Source organism: Anastrepha obliqua, chromosome 1 (genome assembly GCF_027943255.1).
Source record: "Anastrepha obliqua isolate idAnaObli1 chromosome 1, idAnaObli1_1.0, whole genome shotgun sequence".
NCBI lineage: Eukaryota > Metazoa > Arthropoda > Insecta > Diptera > Tephritidae > Anastrepha > Anastrepha obliqua.
In genome coordinates this window covers 36,566,871-36,587,315 of record NC_072892.1, presented here as the reverse complement: position 1 = coordinate 36,587,315, position 20,445 = coordinate 36,566,871, and the positions used below count along the sequence as shown (strand labels likewise).

General features: G+C 39.6%; 2 protein-coding genes, 1 long non-coding RNA gene and 2 pseudogenes across 3 annotated transcripts; 4 read left to right on the top strand and 1 right to left on the bottom strand.

Annotated features, from left to right (window-relative positions):
* The first annotated feature begins 1,525 nt into the window (after positions 1-1,525).
* LOC129236613 (U2 spliceosomal RNA) lies at positions 1,526-1,679 on the top strand (annotated as a pseudogene).
* Positions 1,680-3,237: 1,558 nt separating this feature from the next.
* Positions 3,238-3,391, top strand: LOC129236612 (U2 spliceosomal RNA; annotated as a pseudogene).
* Positions 3,392-8,908: 5,517 nt separating this feature from the next.
* LOC129235898 (protein asunder) lies at positions 8,909-13,233 on the top strand. Its single transcript, XM_054869969.1, has 6 exons — positions 8,909-9,942; positions 10,005-10,297; positions 10,350-10,808; positions 10,872-11,041; positions 12,719-12,845; positions 12,915-13,233. Exons 1-6 carry the CDS (start codon positions 9,094-9,096, stop codon positions 13,126-13,128), a joined length of 2,112 nt encoding a protein of 703 aa, XP_054725944.1. The 5' UTR covers positions 8,909-9,093; the 3' UTR covers positions 13,129-13,233.
* Positions 12,765-18,022, bottom strand: LOC129235902 (uncharacterized). The gene is made up of 3 exons (XR_008581610.1): positions 17,905-18,022; positions 12,936-13,075; positions 12,765-12,867 (listed from the first exon to the last, which is right to left on the bottom strand). It is a non-coding gene; the product is annotated as an uncharacterized LOC129235902 (long non-coding RNA).
* A 43-nt stretch (positions 18,023-18,065) lies between these two features.
* LOC129235900 (zinc finger protein 260) lies at positions 18,066-19,993 on the top strand. Its single transcript, XM_054869971.1, has 3 exons — positions 18,066-18,351; positions 18,411-18,856; positions 18,925-19,993. Exons 1-3 carry the CDS (start codon positions 18,187-18,189, stop codon positions 19,793-19,795), a joined length of 1,482 nt encoding a protein of 493 aa, XP_054725946.1. The 5' UTR covers positions 18,066-18,186; the 3' UTR covers positions 19,796-19,993.
* The last annotated feature ends 452 nt before the right edge of the window (positions 19,994-20,445 follow it).

The following is a 20,445-nucleotide window of genomic DNA, read 5'->3' as shown; positions in this document are numbered from 1 at the left end:
TTATATCTATAGCTTCCTTTGAACGACTTGTAACATAACATAAAAGGCATTGCAAGTCGCCAAAGGCATTTTCTAGCATAAAAAAGTTCTCACAGGGCATTGTATTGCATACATTAAGCGTCGCAGACAAACGTGATGTTTATTCGTTGCTGGTTTGCTAACGACTGAACGATGGAGAGTAAGAATACGTGTCATCAATTGATGTATGGGATGGACACATGATGCAAAGAATAATGAGATGGCGCCCATCGTGGTCCCGTTACTTTGCGATCAGCGAATTTGACAACTAGTTACGTGATTTTAGCTCCAGTATGGCCAGATTACCATTTTCGTAACTTGATTTAGCATTTTTTTTTTGTTATTTTTATTATTTTTTGTCTCGGAGTTTTAGTTCTTTCTTCATGACATTTTTCTAGCTGTTCTAATTAAAATTTCAAGTTTATAATTTTGTAAAATATACATTTTTTAATAATTATTTAAATAATTCACTCAGTTTTATTTAGCTTTACTTTTTTTTAACATCTGGTGGCATTGCCCGCGATTGCCGGTGTTGTTGGTGTTCTTCTGCTTTCGGCAGTCAAATCTCTCTCTCGCTACTGCAGAGTTGCCTAGCTTTGGATATAAAAACGCACTAAATGCCCATTTAAAGAAAATAAAACACGAAATTTTTATTGTGTTACTAAAAATATGCGTGACAAATTGTCTGTAGAATGTGCGTTTTTTTTAAATAAATGTGTTATGCTTATGTACAATTTAATTAATTGGTTTCTTTTGTTAAGCGAGACTCTTTTGTTAAGGGAACGAGTTATTTGCTATATTTGAGGTTATGTAACTAGATCAGGTATTCTTTTTATAAAAATGTTAGTATGGTTTCTTAAGTATTTTCTGGTATTTTGTTGCTTATTTTTACTATGAATACACCTCTTGATGCTCTATGTCTCACTAAGGATTGATGACCGGAAGAAACGATTACACCTCTATGGTTTCAATTCGCATTCAATAAATTCAAAGGCTTTTTAAAATGTGTAAAAAGGTTTTCAATCTTAAGAAGAGTTGAGAGAGGGGCATTTAATATTTTTGCATAGCCTTAAATGGAGCCAAAAATTAAATTTGCACTTTCAAATTATCAAATTTTATAAGAGTAAAAAATTTTCATTAGCACTAAAATCTTCTCAGAGTGGCCTTTTTAAAACTTCTTTTGTATAATAATACAGTTTTTTTTTCAACCTAAAGTCTCGGTAGCCTTAAATTAAAAACAAAAAGAAACAAACACGAAACTTCAAAATTTTCGCATTTTCGGTATAAAAAAGCACTAAACTTATTGCGAAGAGCAAATGGTTGGCAATACTGCACAACTCTGCAAACGTGACGTCACGTACGCTCTGATGGGCGCAATCTTCTTTCTATCATTCTTGGGATGGACAGCACTGGTTTAGATACTGAAAGTCAGTTTAAGTGAATCGGTATAAACATTTCGTACATTAATTTTTGTGAGCGTGTAATTCTCAAAAGGTTTATTAGGTTTATTATTTAAAATGTATTGACTAGGTAGTGTGGTTATCAGCTTAACATCTGATAGATCCTCCATCGGAGGACAACAAATGTTAAACTGATTTTTGGAAATGGGCGGAGTGTTTTAGGGGCTTTCTCCTTCTCTGCCACGGGTTGACCCCCTAGCAAGAAGAGTCCCGGTCACGTTACCGGTCACGTTACCGCGCTAGGCTATCGCTCTAGGCTATCGCGCTAGGCTATCGCTCTAGGCTATCGCTCTAGGCTATCGCGCTAGGCTATCGCTCTAGGCTATCGCGCTAGGCTATCGGCCTAGGCTATCGCGCTAGGCTATCGGCCTAGGCTATCGCGCTAGGCTATCGGCCTAGGCTATCGCGCTAGGCTATCGCGCTAGGCTATCGCGCTAGGCTATCGCGCTAGGCTATCGCGCTAGGCTATCGCGCTAGGCTATCGCTCTAGGCTATCGCGCTAGGCTATCGCGCTAGGCTATCGCGCTAGGCTATCGCGCTAGGCTATCGCTCTAGGCTATCGCGCTAGGCTATCGCTCTAGGCTATCGCGCTAGGCTATCGCGCTAGGCTATCGCGCTAGGCTATCGCGCTAGGCTATCGCGCTAGGCTATCGCTCTAGGCTATCGCTCTAGGCTATCGCGCTAGGCTATCGCGCTAGGCTATCGCGCTAGGCTATCGCGCTAGGCTATCGCGCTAGGCTATCGCGCTAGGCTATCGCGCTAGGCTATCGCTCTAGGCTATCGCGCTAGGCTATCGCTCTAGGCTATCGCGCTAGGCTATCGCTCTAGGCTATCGCGCTAGGCTATCGCTCTAGGCTATCGCGCTAGGCTATCGCTCTAGGCTATCGCGCTAGGCTATCGCTCTAGGCTATCGCGCTAGGCTATCGCTCTAGGCTATCGCGCTAGGCTATCGCTCTAGGCTATCGCGCTAGGCTATCGCTCTAGGCTATCGCGCTAGGCTATCGCTCTAGGCTATCGCGCTAGGCTATCGCGCTAGGCTATCGCTCTAGGCTATCGCGCTAGGCTATCGCTCTAGGCTATCGCGCTAGGCTATCGCTCTAGGCTATCGCGCTAGGCTATCGCTCTAGGCTATCGCTCTAGGCTATCGCGCTAGGCTAGGTTTTGCTGGGCCGGTATTGCAGTACCGCCGGGATTTCAGCCTTGAATAAATACAAGAAAAAATATACTAATACATTTAGCTTTGGTGGGAGGAGCCATAAATTTTTATATGAATACAAGTAGACGAAAATGGAAGAAATTTGTAAGTCTGTTTCTTCGGTCCGTTTGGGTATTTTTTTTGACAACATCGAAACCAAAGATTTGTATCATATTTTATCTATCATAAGCCACTCGTATCATTTGTTGAAATTGAAAACATTGAGGATGAATAATGATAAAATGAAGAAAATAAAATATGAACTTTATAGCAATATTATAATGAACCTATAATTATCCCGCTCCTAATGCTGCTTTCGTCTTATTCTCTCTCAGTTTGTTTTACGGAAGGTTTCACTTCTATCAAGTCTAAACCGTTAGACTGGTATTTTTTTTATTTTTTCTTTTCCTTGTGATTCGAACCAAGGATTTTGGATCGGAAGCTCGGCTACCGCGCCATGCTGTAGGTACTGGCCTAAAAGTTATTTAGTTACGAAGCGTTATATTATATGTTGATATAAATAATTTCTGTGAGCGTGTAATTCTCAAAAGGTTTATTAGGTTTATTATTTAAAATGTATTGACTAGGTAGTGTGGTTATCAGCTTAACATCTGATAGATCCTCCATCGGAGGACAACAAATGTTAAACTGATTTTTGGAAATGGGCGGAGTGTTTTAGGGGCTTTCTCCTTCTCTGCCACGGGTTGACCCCCTAGCAAGAAGAGTCCCGGTCACGTTACCGCGCTAGGCTATCGCTCTAGGCTATCGCTCTAGGCTATCGCTCTAGGCTATCGCTCTAGGCTATCGCTCTAGGCTATCGCTCTAGGCTATCGCTCTAGGCTATCGCTCTAGGCTATCGCTCTAGGCTATCGCTCTAGGCTATCGCTCTAGGCTATCGCTCTAGGCTATCGCGCTAGGCTATCGCTCTAGGCTATCGCGCTAGGCTATCGCTCTAGGCTATCGCTCTAGGCTATCGCTCTAGGCTATCGCTCTAGGCTATCGCTCTAGGCTATCGCGCTAGGCTATCGCTCTAGGCTATCGCGCTAGGCTATCGCTCTAGGCTATCGCGCTAGGCTATCGCTCTAGGCTATCGCGCTAGGCTATCGCTCTAGGCTATCGCGCTAGGCTATCGCTCTAGGCTATCGCGCTAGGCTATCGCTCTAGGCTATCGCGCTAGGCTATCGCTCTAGGCTATCGCGCTAGGCTATCGCTCTAGGCTATCGCGCTAGGCTATCGCTCTAGGCTATCGCGCTAGGCTATCGGTCTAGGCTATCGCGCTAGGCTATCGCTCTAGGCTATCGCGCTAGGCTATCGCTCTAGGCTATCGCGCTAGGCTATCGGTCTAGGCTATCGCGCTAGGCTATCGCTCTAGGCTATCGCGCTAGGCTATCGCTCTAGGCTATCGCGCTAGGCTATCGCTCTAGGCTATCGCGCTAGGCTATCGCGCTAGGCTATCGCTCTAGGCTATCGCGCTAGGCTATCGCTCTAGGCTATCGCGCTAGGCTATCGCTCTAGGCTATCGCGCTAGGCTATCGCTCTAGGCTATCGCGCTAGGCTATCGCTCTAGGCTATCGCGCTAGGCTATCGCTCTAGGCTATCGCGCTAGGCTATCGCTCTAGGCTATCGCGCTAGGCTATCGCTCTAGGCTATCGCGCTAGGCTATCGCTCTAGGCTATCGCGCTAGGCTATCGCTCTAGGCTATCGCGCTAGGCTATCGCTCTAGGCTATCGCGCTAGGCTATCGCTCTAGGCTATCGCGCTAGGCTATCGCTCTAGGCTATCGCGCTAGGCTATCGCGCTAGGCTATCGCTCTAGGCTATCGCGCTAGGCTATCGCGCTAGGCTATCGCTCTAGGCTATCGCGCTAGGCTATCGCTCTAGGCTATCGCGCTAGGCTATCGCGCTAGGCTATCGCTCTAGGCTATCGCTCTAGGCTATCGCGCTAGGCTAGGTTTTGCTGGGCCGGTATTGCAGTACCGCCGGGATTTCAGCCTTGAATAAATACAAGAAAAAATATACTAATACATTTAGCTTTGGTGGGAAGAGCCATAAATTTTTATATGAATACATGCAGTGGGAAATTTAAACCAAAATAAATAAATATTGGATTGGAGTAGAAAATTTTTGTGGGAGGAATCGAAATGCCTTTTGATATTATATCTATAGCTTCCTTTGAACGACTTGTAACATAACATAAAAGGCATTGCAAGTCGCCAAAGGCATTTTCTAGCATAAAAAAGTTCTCACAGGGCATTGTATTGCATACATTAAGCGTCGCAGACAAACGTGATGTTTATTCGTTGCTGGTTTGCTAACGACTGAACGATGGAGAGTAAGAATACGTGTCATCAATTGATGTATGGGATGGACACATGATGCAAAGAATAATGAGATGGCGCCCATCGTGGTCCCGTTACTTTGCGATCAGCGAATTTGACAACTAGTTACGTGATTTTAGCTCCAGTATGGCCAGATTACCATTTTCGTAACTTGATTTAGCATTTTTTTTTTGTTATTTTTATTATTTTTTGTCTCGGAGTTTTAGTTCTTTCTTCATGACGTTTTTCTAGCTGTTCTAATTAAAATTTCAAGTTTATAATTTTGTAAAATATACATTTTTTAATAATTATTTAAATAATTCACTCAGTTTTATTTAGCTTTACTTTTTTTTAACATCTGGTGGCATTGCCTGCGATTGCCGGTGTTGTTGGTGTTCTTCTGCTTTCGGCAGTCAAATCTCTCTCTCGCTACTGCAGAGTTGCCTAGCTTTGGATATAAAAACGCACTAAATGCCCATTTAAAGAAAATAAAACACGAAATTTTTATTGTGTTACTAAAAATATGCGTGACAAATTGTCTGTAGAATGTGCGTTTTTTTTAAATAAATGTGTTATGCTTATGTACAATTTAATTAATTGGTTTCTTTTGTTAAGCGAGACTCTTTTGTTAAGGGAACGAGTTATTTGCTATATTTGAGGTTATGTAACTAGATCAGGTATTCTTTTTATAAAAATGTTAGTATGGTTTCTTAAGTATTTTCTGGTATTTTGTTGCTTATTTTTACTATGAATACACCTCTTGATGCTCTATGTCTCACTAAGGATTGATGACCGGAAGAAACGATTACACCTCTATGGTTTCAATTCGCATTCAATAAATTCAAAGGCTTTTTAAAATGTGTAAAAAGGTTTTCAATCTTAAGAAGAGTTGAGAGAGGGGCATTTAATATTTTTGCATAGCCTTAAATGGAGCCAAAAATTAAATTTGCACTTTCAAATTATCAAATTTTATAAGAGTAAAAAATTTTCATTAGCACTAAAATCTTCTCAGAGTGGCCTTTTTAAAACTTCTTTTGTATAATAATACAGTTTTTTTTTCAACCTAAAGTCTCGGTAGCCTTAAATTAAAAACAAAAAGAAACAAACACGAAACTTCAAAATTTTCGCATTTTCGGTATAAAAAAGCACTAAACTTATTGCGAAGAGCAAATGGTTGGCAATACTGCACAACTCTGCAAACGTGACGTCACGTACGCTCTGATGGGCGCAATCTTCTTTCTATCATTCTTGCTGTTACAATATACCAGCCTATATGAAATTTAATGGTATAAGCTTTCAATCGTTAGCTAGTACTATTGCATTTTTCGCAAAATATTTCAATTGTCACTTTGTAGATGATAATGAATTTGCTGACTCGCCTCTGGTCACGCTCCAGCATGCTTGTCCAGCAGGCTTATATGTGTGCGTGTCGGGTGCTTGACGCTAATATCTAAAATTTTTGATTTTCATCATTCAAAAGCCGACAACAAGTATGTGTGACACGACGACACCCGACTGCACTAACACACACAAAGCGCAGTCAAGCATGCTGGACCGTGACCAGAGGCCATTTGTCCCTAAGCATCTTAATCTAATATCATGAGTGCCATTTCGAGCGTATATTCGTCTCTGAAATGTAATTTTAATAGTCTATGCACACAGTGTACAGAAACTAATCTTGTATTCTCGGTCTATGTGCTTGGTGTTTGTTCTTACACTGCTTTACGCAAATTATACAAATTGCTAAACAGTCGTTGCACACATATCTCGCTCTAACAAATTTTACAGTTCCATTCAGGTTGTAGTTGTTAAGGTAATATGGTCAAAAATGATCTGAGACATTCATATTCATTGTACAAAAATACAAGTAAAAACACTCTTTTGATTTTTTTCGACAGACACCCAAGTGTGTAGTAACGTGAGCTTTTGGTATTTCTGCTTGAGGGTGTTGACGGGGCTGCTTTGCCAAATTAGAATTTTTATGGTAACATTAAAAACAATAGAATATCGACACACAAAAAATACAAGTTAATATACCTATTTGACTTCGACAATTTACAATAACAAATATTTTAAATATATTTCTTAGCTATAACAAAGTTTTTTTTATTGAGAAATATCTAAATTCGTACAATTTTAAATTTGTACATTTTTAAGACTTTATGATACGGTTTTCTCTGCCATTTATACACTTGCGCTAGCGAGTATGGCTATAGCTCATTAGGCAGCACTGCCTTACCAACACATGTAATTCAAGGCAGCTCTCTTCCCGCGTTGCCGACAGATGTTCATTTGTACCAGTTGCTTCCTCTATTCGCCACTTGCTAACTCTTGATGAAAAGAAGAGGAATTATATTTAGGCAACTATTTAGACGAATACGCCACATTCCTATGACAGCCGGTTGTATGTTACCAGAATGACTCGCTCTCTGACCCACAACCCTCCTGCTCCAATCCCAGTGTGGGAACAAACCAGTAGCTCTTGGTCCCCCGTACAGTCTGCCTCATATGTCAGACTAGGGTTCCTCTGAACCTGACATCAGTCAAGTGCAATTCTTGCAATGGCTGGTGCCGCTTTCGGAGGTACTCTGGCTTGCGCACCACCCATGAGTGAACATGCGACTTCGAGCTCTGCACCCGCAACCGCATCCTGTGGCGCGGCGCCCGTCAACATCAGGCCGCACCAATTACTGCGGAACGCACAGCAGAACCAACGCAGACAACCTCACGTGTCCCTTACTCCCCGAGTTATGACAATACTCCCTAGGAGCTTCAAGCGTAAGGTCTCTGTCGAACCCGACGAAGCGCAACGACAAGGTGGATATCACTTTAACGGTTGCACTTCGTTGGACCTGAAGAGATGCAAGAGCTATTTTAGCCGGCAATTCATACTGCATCCTCCGGCCGACAGATCCAAGCGTATTGCCACCAGACGGCTGCACAAACTGACGAACAACAGTGCGCCACTTGCTTTCTCCAGTGATGAGGTTCAGGAGGCCATCAACAAAATGTAGTCATCAAAAGCCATTAGCCCTGACGGATGTCAGCCCATGCTGATGTGGAAAAAACTGGGTCCATTGGGAGTAGAGTACCTCACAAGGGTTTTCAATTTGTCTATGGCCACCTGGACAAAGGAGGTCAAACTGCACCTTAAGGTAAAAGTCGATAACACACCAGTTCCGACTGTTAACAGCCCAAAAATCTTGAGAGTTATCTTCGACAGTTTGCTCTTCTTCTCTGCGCATACAACCGCTATTGCCACTAAAGTCCAAAATCACAACAAGGTCGTCAAATCGCTTGCCGGCAACACTTGGGGTAAAAACAAAGAAATATTGCTATCGACATTTAAGCCAATAGGGCGGCCGGTTTAAATTATGCTGCGCCGGTCTGGTCGCCTGAAACCAGTGATTCGCCGTGGGCTTGTCAAAACACAGCCATTACGTCTGTGACAGATTGGCTTTTGATGCCCCCACTTCAATATCTATACGACGAGGCCATTATACTCCCTGTAGTCCAACCACCACCCATTGCAGACGAATAGTTCCAACTTCCCCGAGAGTCCCGAGTAACCCTGGCACAATTACGTTCTGGATACTAAACATATGTCCGACATGTGAAAGCACCCCGCACGACACTAACCACCTTTTCACATGCCCCACCAAACCCATTCATCTAACACCCCTCTCCCTCTGCACCCAATCTGTCGAAACAGCAAGTTTCCTGGGCCTACCGTTAGATAAGCTAGACGAAGACGACCGGTGATTTACACTACACTGACAGGGCAAAGTTACTTCTACAACAACAACAATGTATACGCCACTATACAAAACTAAATACATTTTTAAAACGAACACTCCTAATATAAATCGTTTATTCGAACAAAATTCACTCGTCAGTGATTCACTTAAATGTATAGAAGATCATTCTTTCGCAAGATCATACATGAGAATGAAAAATTAGTAACGTTTAAAAAATTTTTAATAAATGAAAAATTAGTACTGGGTGATTTCTTGAAAACTATCGAATGAATGACAATTGTTGAACTATCGATTAACTTGCTAGTTTTTATTCGATAGCCCCCCATCACCAATCATAAGCAGAAAAATGTTTACGTACGATCTTAACCAGAAAACTATTTTCGTGCTGGACCATACGCAATATTTCAGCATATCCAGTGAGGATTATATACCCCTAGAATTGCTAAAAGGTAAACCAGGAATTACAGAGCCATCAAAAGATGTTCCAGTCTCAGTTGGTACTAGCGATGTTCAATTTAGCAAAAGTTTATGGACATGCTCAGTGGAGTCGTCTATTGAATACTGCCGTATAGTATGGGATCTTTTCCCTCGAGGCAAACTTGTACGTTTCATCGTTAGTGACACTGCTGCACATATTGTCAACACTTGGAATCTAACTACACAGAATATGTCGCATGTTTTAAATGCAATGGCACTTGTTGGAGTCCCACAACGCAATGCAGTGCAATCATCAGATTTTTCGGTAATACATGGCTTGCGTGCGGCTATAGAAGCACTCGCTGAACCAACCGAAACTCAACTAGCGCTATTACAAGAGCGAGATAGTGCTTTGATTCATTCAGGGGAAAATCCGATGCCTAACAAAGGGCGTGTTATATGCATAACATCGGCGCGGGATAACTCTAGTATGAAGAGTCTTGAGGACATATTCCACACCGTGTTGATGCAACAAAATACATTAGCTGCTACCCAACGCAAAATGCTTCACATTGACCATTGTCATCTAGTGATCATCAATGTGGTACCACTTAACATAGACTCACTCGTAACCAATCGTGGAAAAATGGATTTGTCGTCAGTATTATCAACTGAAATTCACACTACGTGTGCGCCTAATATTTCAAATAAATTAACACATTTAATCATGAGCCACTACGACTTGGCAAGTACTACAGTGACGGGTATACCCATGAAAGTAAGATATGAGTAATTTTTCATTTTTCTTGCCCATATTTACATTTTGCTAATATTTTGCAGGAAGAACAAAATGCTAATTCAAGTGCAAACTATGACGTAGAGATTTTACATGCACGAAACGCCCACACTTCCATATGTGGTAGTGAAGCACTGCTTCCCACAAGCCGCAAAGAGGGTGCTGAATACGAAACCGTTACTCTGAAGTGGTGTACGCCACGTGGTTGTGGATCTTCTGATATGCAACCATGTTTGGCTCAACACCGCGTAACCCCAGTGGATGTTACGTCGCGACCTAGCGCTTGCCTCATTACGTTTTTATTGAATGGGCGCTCAGTTTTACTTGAAATGCCAAGGTGTATGAAAAATTTTTGAAAGTGGATTTTTATTTTAAATATTTTATTTTAGAAAAACTGGCGGAAAGACAACTAGTCACTTACTTTCGGCTCGTGGGGGTGAAATCTTCATTCACGCTTTGCAAATCACCCGCTCTTGTCTGGAAGATCTGCCCTCAATTTCCGAGGGTCCTGGTGGACGCGTCACCGACTATCGAATCGCTGATTTCGCCTCATTTATTAAAGCGCATCGCTTCGTGCCGCTTAAAGTGAAGTCAAAGTCTGAAGAAAATCTACACAAAGCTCGTGAAAGGCTACAACGTCGCTCACGCTATTTTCCACTTACACTTAACACTAGCTTGATATATAATCTCCAGCGAAACCTTAACTGGGTGCCCTATTTCCTACGTAAAATTAGTAAAGAGGATATGGATAAGACCGACGAGACGCAGTGTCAGCAATATATTTTCGAAATTTACACAGCCGCATCTCGCGGGGAGCCGTTGCCGTTCCCTAATATGGGCGGAGGACGGTGAGTTTCAAAAGAAAATATCAATAGAAAAGAATATTAATTTTAATGTATAAATAATGTTAGGTTAAAGGGTTCAAAAAAGGCTGACCAATACAAGTTGATTTACGCTGAACTAGAAGTGTTGATACGGGCCTATGCAACAACACCACATCACAAAGTCATTTTAGAGAGCGTGCAAAATGTGCGTGCTGCTTGTGGAGATACAACTGTTAAAACGGAAAATGATGGAAGTCGTAAGTATAATTTGAAAACATATTTACGTAGTCGATGACTTCATACCAGTCACTAAATAATAATAAAATTAATAAAATATTTACGTAGTTATTACTGAAATCGTTATCACAGGTGATTTTTCAAATTTCGCGGGCTACGTACATTCGAATCTCTATTTTTTTTTTTTTTTTGCCACTATCGACACTTCAAGTGTTTTTGAGCACTTAATTCCATTTTTTACACAAAATTTGATGCAACTTCTGTGATCCATTTTTTTCGATAGATGGAAATCGCTGAACACGCAAAACACTTGTCTTATTTATGCCTCGCACAAACAAATTAAACATGCTATATTGCTAAGACCGTGAACATACATATCTTCGAGTCGAGTGTACGTACCAACATTAAAAATATAATAATCGAAAGTCGAATGTACACAGCCCGCGAAATTTGAAACTTAACCTTATTTTTTGAACAAACCTCGTATATCCAAAACTCCACCGGTCGTCGAAATGACAAAGCACGAGTTCTTTGAATGAATTTTAAAAATGTGAGCGTCAATTTAATATAAAAATCGGCCTAGTGGAAAGAAATTTTGCGATTTGATTGACAATTTAAATACATTAAAACTCAGATACACGTTTCATCCCATATTCACGGTTGTAGCATCAGAATTATGAAAAAGGTTTTTTGAAGTGAAATTTCTTAGGCGTCGATGAGCGAGCGAGAATGGAGAGTAAAATTTCAAGGCCATGTAACGTTTTGGGCATTTTCGTTCCGCGAGAGAGAAAAAAGATATAACGTAGAGAAAAATGAGAGAGAGAGAGAGCTATACCTTATATACATATATCTTAGATACACTTTAGGCTATTTTTTCTGAGTTTTTCCTTGTGGTTGCTAATTTCTAGTGAGAAATAACACTGCCTACTTTTTGGCTCTTGCTTGTTGGAGCAAACTTGTAGAAAATATATTTTTGGTGCCTACTTTTTGGAGTTATATTTCTTTGGTGCCTACTGTTTGGGGCGTTTTTTGGTCCCAATTTTTTTTTTTTTTGGTGCCTACTTTTTGGCGCTTATTTCCGTTTCCTGGCTAGTGCTTGTGCGTACTATAAAGTGCTATCCATTCCGGCGTCGGATTTATTGGTATTGCCTTGCGGAAATTTGAGCCGTTGCTGCGGTCCTGTAATCGCTGCGTTTGTGCGGGTGATAAACGCACGGAATAGTGCGCGTTGTTGCCACGATTTTTGTCCGGCGTTTACCTAAACCGGTCGACCCTTCTCCGTTTTTTGTAAATTTTGTGTATTTGTATTCTCTGCAAATGTTGTGAACTTATTTATATATATATACTTTCTCTCTCTCTCTCTCTCTCTTGGGTCTCTCCCTCTTTCTGTGTCTGCCTTGAAAGTTTCACTTCTGTTATGTGTACTACGCTACACGCACTTTTTATATTTTTTATATCAGTCGCTCCACAAAAAATAATAAATAAATATAATATAATAAATATAAAAAAAGTGGGTTAATAATGTGAAATCTAACGGTTTTTTTTCTTACTCTTGAGTTTCAAGAAATTTCCAAATAAATTATATTTATTTGCTGATTTTTAACCTTTTAATAACCATTTTAATTACATATCGGCTGCAGACAAATTGTTTTGTAAGCAAAAAACATATACGTTTTTATATCTAATTTTTAATCAAGGCGATTCAATTGGTAAAACTGTAATGCGAGATTCTCCAATGTCACCACCTCATTCTATGGACAGCAGTAGTAGCAGTAGCAGTTTGCTTAAAACAAGCAAGCGTAATTTAAGCAGCAGCGGGCCACGGTATTAGTTATCTAGAATTGGTCTTTGTTTTTCATATTATACCCTTCTTATCCTATCTTTATGTCACAGCTCACTCTTGGACATATTTACCAGCACGGAACGTAGTCAATCTGCAAAACGCGTCGACTTCTCGGGTCGGCTTTGTACACCAGCCGGACAAATTGCAAAATTATATCCAGATTTTTGGAACAAAGAAAAAGAGTCTGGTTCTGCTTCGTCTTCCAACACGGCTATAAAAGAAGAAAGTTTAGGTATAAAGTTGGAATTGGGTGTGAGAAATTGAATATGTGAATATTTTATTAAATAGTAATAAATTAAAATGTGCATAAGTGTGTAAAATTTATACGAAATTGTCTGAAAATTAATAAATACGATAAATGATCACTGACTTCGCATGAAATCCTTATCTTTACAAATCGGCAAACATTTGCCTGTGAAGGACAAACTGGAAAAATTTATCAAAACAGTCAAGGAGAATAAAAATATTTGCGTATTGCTCCTAGTATTGATAATCTGAAGTAACGAAAGGATTTTTTTCGCCGTTCAAAAGTGTTCAACCCGTACGTGTTTACCCGTGAAGATTCATAATTTTAAGAAGGAGTTGCTATAAGAACGGACAGGCGAGTACAGTTTGTACAAGCCACCGTAATAACAGACAGACAAGTACTGTTAGAGATATACAGTTTGATGTTAAAATAAGAATAAAATAAAGTGGAATAATGTTATATATCGAGCCATAACCGCCGAAAAAATGTATCCCACAAACTCGAAATTTTACAGGGGAAGGTTTTTTTTTAAATTAAATCAGTCTGAATAAAGCCATTATTTTACAATTTATAATGTAAATATTTTTTTGTGTAATACATTTAATTTTAATAATTTTAAATAGATATTAGCATCATAAGGGTTGTTTTTGTGGGATACATTTTTTTTGCTTTCCTTCTGGCAACCTATTATTAAAAAAGTGTGTGGGTTACACAAAAATTTATTTTAAGGAAGTGACTTCCCGTTTGTTTTTATTTAATTTTTTTTACTTAGTGCTTCAAATTAAATTACATTTGATTTAAAAAAATAAATGTATACATTTCTTAGTATATTCGATAAAACAAAAATAAAGTAATGTACTTCATATATTTAAAGTTTTCTGTTAACAAAGTAATGTTATTCATATTAAAATCTTGTAAACTTGAATAACGATAGATAAAAATATATAAAGAACGCTAAATACTATCTTCCTGGTCGGTTTCAGGTAGCAAATCTTTAACAGATCCATCCCATTTTAAATTCAAATACTCGTGTTGGAATTTTACGGGTAAAGTTTTTCTATCGCAAAGCGTTTTCAAATCCTTATATTTAGCAGAAGAAATGTTTAATATTATATATCATCATATAATTGAGTAGGACCCTCACAAACTATTTCCTAGTTTCGTCTGGATCGTGGAATTGAATCTAGATCATAATTTATGGTTTGAGATTCATCAAAGTAGCCATATTTAAGAGTAATATTTGGAATATTTTTTTCCAATGTAACAGAGCGTAATTTTGTAAATTGAATTTTCACTGAATTTGGAAGTAACGCCTGTGAAAATGTCTTCCAGTCTTTAAAATCACTGTTAGTTAATTCAATACAATTATATTTTCTTAGGTTAGTTCTTGCATTTGATATTATGGTGTACCACTCACTTGGAGCCCAAATAGTCCTATTCCGAATAAACGATTCAATTGTACAATTGTACTATGTATCGAATCAACAGGCATCATGGTGTGTCCAGGCAACAAGTATGTGATTTTTATATTAGTCACAAAATTAGAATTTTCAACAAAATAGGTTAATGTCGCAAGCATAGCTCTGTTTTTGTTCTGTCCTGCGCAGCTATCACAATAAAGATGGACTATCGATATGCTTGCTTCCTCAGATTTGTTGTGTGCAGTTGGCTTTTTTATATTTTCAAGGCGAGTTTTATACGAATTTCTATTTTTTATTACGGATATTAAAATCGTTTGTGAAATGCTCAACGTTTTCAATAAAAATTGTTGACAAACTTTAAAACTGCTATTACTGATATTGATAAAATAATTAAAGCTGCACTTTTTACTGTCACTTTCTCCATATCGCCTTTTAATATCGACTTGTTTAACACAAGAAGACAGCCAATCTTTCTGTCTAATTTTGTTGCCGATTCCCCAAAAATGTTCATTTATTCTTACTCTTTCATCTTCAGAAATTTTATCATGACACGAATTTGGACATTTTTTCTTTAAGCACGGGTTGGGCAAAACACTCGTATTTTTCCGTTTCCTCCTCGACTTCTTTTAAACTTTCCAAACCATTTAAATCAACGAAAGATTCATCTGAATCGCTATACGGTACCAGGGAGAGCTGTAAAAATATCCAATAATTGAAAACAAAAACATATTTTGCAAAAAAACAAATTCATACCTTCGACATATTGTTCTAAAGCTTTAACTTTAATTAAAGTCTCAAAAAATTGGGTGTTTTTTTTATTTTTTTCCCTTGTGTTTCATTTATTTTAAAAGAGAATTTAATTGTATCCCACACAAGCGTTCAAAGAAAATGTAAACAAGTCACCATATGCATTTACATTAAAATTGTTTTTGTTATAAAATCGTAACGGTTTAATCTACAGCCATGAAATTTTGATAGATGATGCAAATGATGTTAAACTATCGATTTCGATAACAAAACAAAAATCGATTATTGTGTGGGATACATCATTTTGGCGGTAATGGCTCGATATTTTAACCACATTTTCTATAAAAACTGGGTAAATTCTGCCAATAACTTAAATATATTGTTAATAAACATGTTTGAATATGTATGAGTATAGTAAATCAAATCTTTTTATAACAGATATTTTTTCCGGCTAAAATTCCCACACCACAATTTCCCCCGCATCCTTTCTTTCTGCGGCTGACATTCCCCCTCGTTTCCAACTGTTTCTTCGAGCTTGCCGAAATCCGATTTCTTCTTCGGCGGTGGCACGTAAAGAACGAGAAATGTTGATCCATTGTTCGTGCATGCCGGATTGTTGACGACTATTAGTAGAAAATCCAGAATGATAGAAAGCAATATTGCGCCTTCCGACATCGCTGCGGCGTTATTCCCCGAGAATATACAAACAAAATGTGATTGTGAAGGGAAAGAGTAGGCGAAAGCAATAGAAACTATCAAACAAAACTACCACCCCGGTAAGCTAGCCCGGTAAGCTAGCCCTGTCTAGTGTACCGCATCTCAACTTTCGTCAATCGGTACTGGAGCAGTTCCTTGCAGCAAGTCTGCTCCCAATACTTCTCAAGGCTGGCATTGAGCCTAACCCTGGACCCAAGATATACTTCTACTGCGTTTGCGAAAGGCGACACCATCCGCCATCTGGCGCCGTAAGCTCAGGACAAAGTAGCTTTCGCCCCACTGCACCCCAATCTCTTCCAACTCCCCACTCCGACTTCCGTTTGAGAGGCAATCTGCAGTAATGACTGGTGCTACTTTCGGAGGTGCTCGGGCCTGTACTCCACCCTGCTGTAGAACTCAGGTGCAACCACCCAAAGTGGCGCGGCGAAATACTACCATCGGGCGACAAAAACAACAGCGAAATGCACAACAGGCCCAACGTAGACAACCCCAAACGTCCCACCCACCTCGAATCGCGACCGTGATACCGAAGAGCTTTAAGCTCCTAAAATTGAACTGTGAAGGACTCATGAGTAAGATTGACGAGATAATCAACTTCATGAGCCAATATGGAATCCCAAAAGCTGCGGTCCAAGAGACAAAACTACCCACTAGCTTCTCCTTGATAACCAGAGAGGGCTACAACGTACACCGAAAAGATCCGCAAGCTCAAAATTTACGATCTTTGGCTTTCAGGCCTACTAAACGACCATAAGGGAGACCTTTTTGGCAGAGCAGATAAACGATTCGATATTTTGCACAGTGAACATCGACGCCCCCACCAGATCTACGTTAGCTTTAGCAAAGCCAATTGGTCATACCCACCGATGCACGCGTAGGATTACCCGCATAGTACCACCACAGCTCTCACCGCCATAAACACTCAGGAAAACCGCGGGCTCAACCATAACCGCCCCTGCGAGAGGACTTTTCTAGTAGCGCTGGATCTGAGGAAGGCTCTCGAAATAGTCAGCCACTCCACGCTAATAGATGTTATTCTATAGTCGACCCTCCCTATGGGACTGAAGAGGTGATCCTTGAATTATATGAGTAGTCGCCATCCGTCAGTCATCTTTCGAGATCAAAACTCAAAACAGGGGGATAAAGTAAGATGTACCGCAAGATGGTGTTCTTTTACTCTTGCTTTTCAACTTTTACATCTCGAAGCTTCCCTAACCACCAGAGAATAATGGCGACCGACAAAGGAATCGATGACTTGTGTCTTAAAGCGAACGTTTACCTTGCTAGCCTTTCTCATTTTTTCACTGCAAGGAATCTCCAACTTTCCCCACTAAATCCACGGCGACCGCCTTTACCACCTGGACGAAGGAGGTCAAACTACAGCTAAAGGTGAAAGACGATGACATACCAATACCAATAATTAACAATCCCAAAATTTTGGCCGAAACCTCCCATAGTTTGCTCTTTTTTTCAGCGCGCGTCTGGTCGCCTGGCACAAACGATACGCAGTGGACAAAGCTCCAGACATGTAAAAATACTGCAATCAGAACAACTACAAGCCCCTGCAACACTTTCACATTGAGGCATAACGAAATGATCAGTAAGTAATTTGGCGCAGTTTTTGACAGTTAGAACGTTAAACTTTTGTCAAAGTTACCAGAATTTTACATCGAACCTGATGCTTAAAAAATTCGCACAACACAGCCGTTGTGATTGCAACTCGAAAAAGCCCCCACTTTCCATTTTTACACCATGATAATTACACACTTCGTATTGAAAACAATCAAGTAGTTTTTGAGATATGGTTTTTAAAATGTGTAAAATTTACCTTTCACCTTCAATATTTCCACCATTTTTATTTTCCGTTATAGTACCATTGTAATCAGCACAATTTGGATTATTACTTACCTAATGTACGTATTCCTTGCTTGATCCATTTATTCTAAAACCATAGCTCTTTTAATTTATTTTAATTTATTATTGAATCATGGCACAAAATAATCGATGCTACTCTCCACTTCCATATTTTCATTGTTTTATTTTGACACATCACTATGGCGAATTGTTTATTCATATTTTTGAATGAAGTGCAATTTCGAGTGTTTATCATTCATATTGACTTTAAATAGCAAAACGTTAAATCCACACAGGAATATTCTTACAGAGTAGTTAATTAGTTAATGCTATCTAATGGAGACTGCCTGCGCAGTTGTTAGCATAACGGAGCAATCTTGTCGCAGTTGTTTACAAAATTGTGAAGACACAAACTCTCTCGACGATGAAGTAGAATACGGAGACGAAACATTTGTTTTACGAAATTTGTATATTCAAATCTTGCGTGTTACTGATATTCAAGTAAAAACCAATAATAACAAACATATAATTAGCATTTATTGAACAATACCCTGTTACAGATACCAACTCCAAATCAATGCCCAGTACAATCGTTTCCCACCCGCATATGTGGAGATTGTACTCATAAGCTTTTGAGTGCTTATGATTTTATTTGCAATGCAGAACGTTCTGAAGCGGTGCTAAGGCAATATCAGCAATCAAATGCATCTAAATTGGGCACAACTCTAGAGACACTTTTAATAGCTGAGGTGAAGAGAGAAACCACAAATGATGAGGTAGAGGATGACAATTGTCAAAATATCGATTCTTTTGACACTGAGTACCTTCTGGATGAGTATGATGACGACAAGGAATTGGTTGAGGCAGCCGAAGACGCAGTTGATGATGAGTTTGTGGCGGAAGATGAAGATGCAAGTTGTACGGAAAATATGAATGTATTTGATAATTTTGTGACTGAAAATGTGCGAGAAGCTGAAAAAGAAATAGAACAATTAGATGGAAAAAGGTATAGTATGTTTAAAACAGACTGCTAAAAACTACTTTGAAATAAATCCTACCTTTTTTCATTAATAGCTCTGATAAAACTCCTGTATACATTGATATGATTGAAAAGAAACAGCCTCGATACGCAATCGGTTCACGCCTGGGCACTTTTGTAACAACTAACTGGCGCAAATGTTCACATTGTCAACGTGTATTTGCCAGAAATGCAACTTTGGAAAAACATATAAAAACTGCACATACAAATGTGCCACCCGAACATATTGCTGCTATCGCGCCAAAGCCAACTGAGGAAAAACCAATATTATGTGATCACTGTCCACGCACATTCGCACGTCATTTTGCCCTGGAACGTCACGTTCGGGCTATGCATCCGGATGTTGTAATTGGAGATGGTGAACCTGAATGCGATCCAAAGTTACAGTTAGAAACTACAAAGAACAAAAAACCCTATAAACGCGGAATTTGTCCACACTGCGGCCGCAGTTTTGCTCAAGCCAGCCTAGTAATACATATACGTCGCCACACAGGGGAAAAGCCGTATCAATGTGACGAATGTCACAAGGGATTTCCGCGGCGCCAAGACTTAGTTGTACATAAGAGACAGCATACAGGCGAGAGACCGCATGTTTGTACTATTTGTGGAAAATCATTTATACGCCCAAATAAATTGTCGCGCCATATGCGCATACACACGGGACTTCGACCTTACAAATGTTCCGAGTGCCATAAATCGTTCACACAATCGAACGACTTGCGTATCCATATGCGTCGACATACTGGTGAAAAGCCTTACAAGTGTAACATCTGTAGTGAGGGCTTCATAAGCGGTACAGCGCTTAAAGCACATCGAATGGCGAGCAATCACGCTCCACCAGCCGATTTTGAAGAGGATCCGTACGCAAAGTGCCGGTTAAATAAGGCAATTAAACTTGATACCTAAGAGTGAGCAAAGTACAGCAACGCTACGAGTATAAGATAATTTTTGAAAATTGAATAATAATTTTTGCCTGCGCCGGTAAAATGTAAAAATTGCAAGATTCGAAAGTATGAAGGATACATCTGTGATTTTTACAAACCCCTATTGATCGATGTCGTTAATGCAATATCTATATCAGAAATGAACAGCCGCTCAAATTAACAGCTTTGGATTATTTTAATATTTAGGTGGTTTTGTTTTAGTCTTTACAGTTACCCTTTTAACAAGGTTCAGCCATATAAGGTAGAAGTGCTAGTAACCGGGCAATCGCCAGTAATCGAACACTTTCTACTTTTACCGTTCGAAATAAGCAAAATGTCGATTTATTATACGGCGCGTCGCTTCCGCAGAAAAACTAAAATTTGGAAACCCCTTGATATTAGGGTGCAGGCCAAAACTAAATACTGTTGGATTATATTCTGTCAGTACTTCTTTTTTTTTTTTGGGCTCCCTTTACCAATTCCCAATTACTTTTCGGCAATGTCAATATCGTATCCTTATACTAAATTTCTATATTCAGAAACGAATGGTTCCGGAAATATGTAATATTAAAAAATTGGTTTGTATGGGAAGTGCCACGTCCTCTTATTTTAAAGCAATTTTACTATGCCTAT

Bases quoted from the DNA above. Each gene is read 5' to 3' on its own strand.
- LOC129235898 (XM_054869969.1), top strand. From the start codon at position 9,094: ATGTTTACGTACGATCTTAACCAGAAAACTATTTTCGTGCTGGACCAT. The intron at 10,809-10,871 runs GTGAGTTTCAAA...AAATAATGTTAG, and splicing joins CCTAATATGGGCGGAGGACG to GTTAAAGGGTTCAAAAAAGG. The intron at 12,846-12,914 runs GTATTAGTTATC...TTTATGTCACAG, and splicing joins TTAAGCAGCAGCGGGCCACG to CTCACTCTTGGACATATTTA.
- LOC129235900 (XM_054869971.1), top strand. From the start codon at position 18,187: ATGGAGACTGCCTGCGCAGTTGTTAGCATAACGGAGCAATCTTGTCGC. The intron at 18,352-18,410 runs GTAAAAACCAAT...ACCCTGTTACAG, and splicing joins TGCGTGTTACTGATATTCAA to ATACCAACTCCAAATCAATG. The intron at 18,857-18,924 runs GTATAGTATGTT...TTTCATTAATAG, and splicing joins GAACAATTAGATGGAAAAAG to CTCTGATAAAACTCCTGTAT.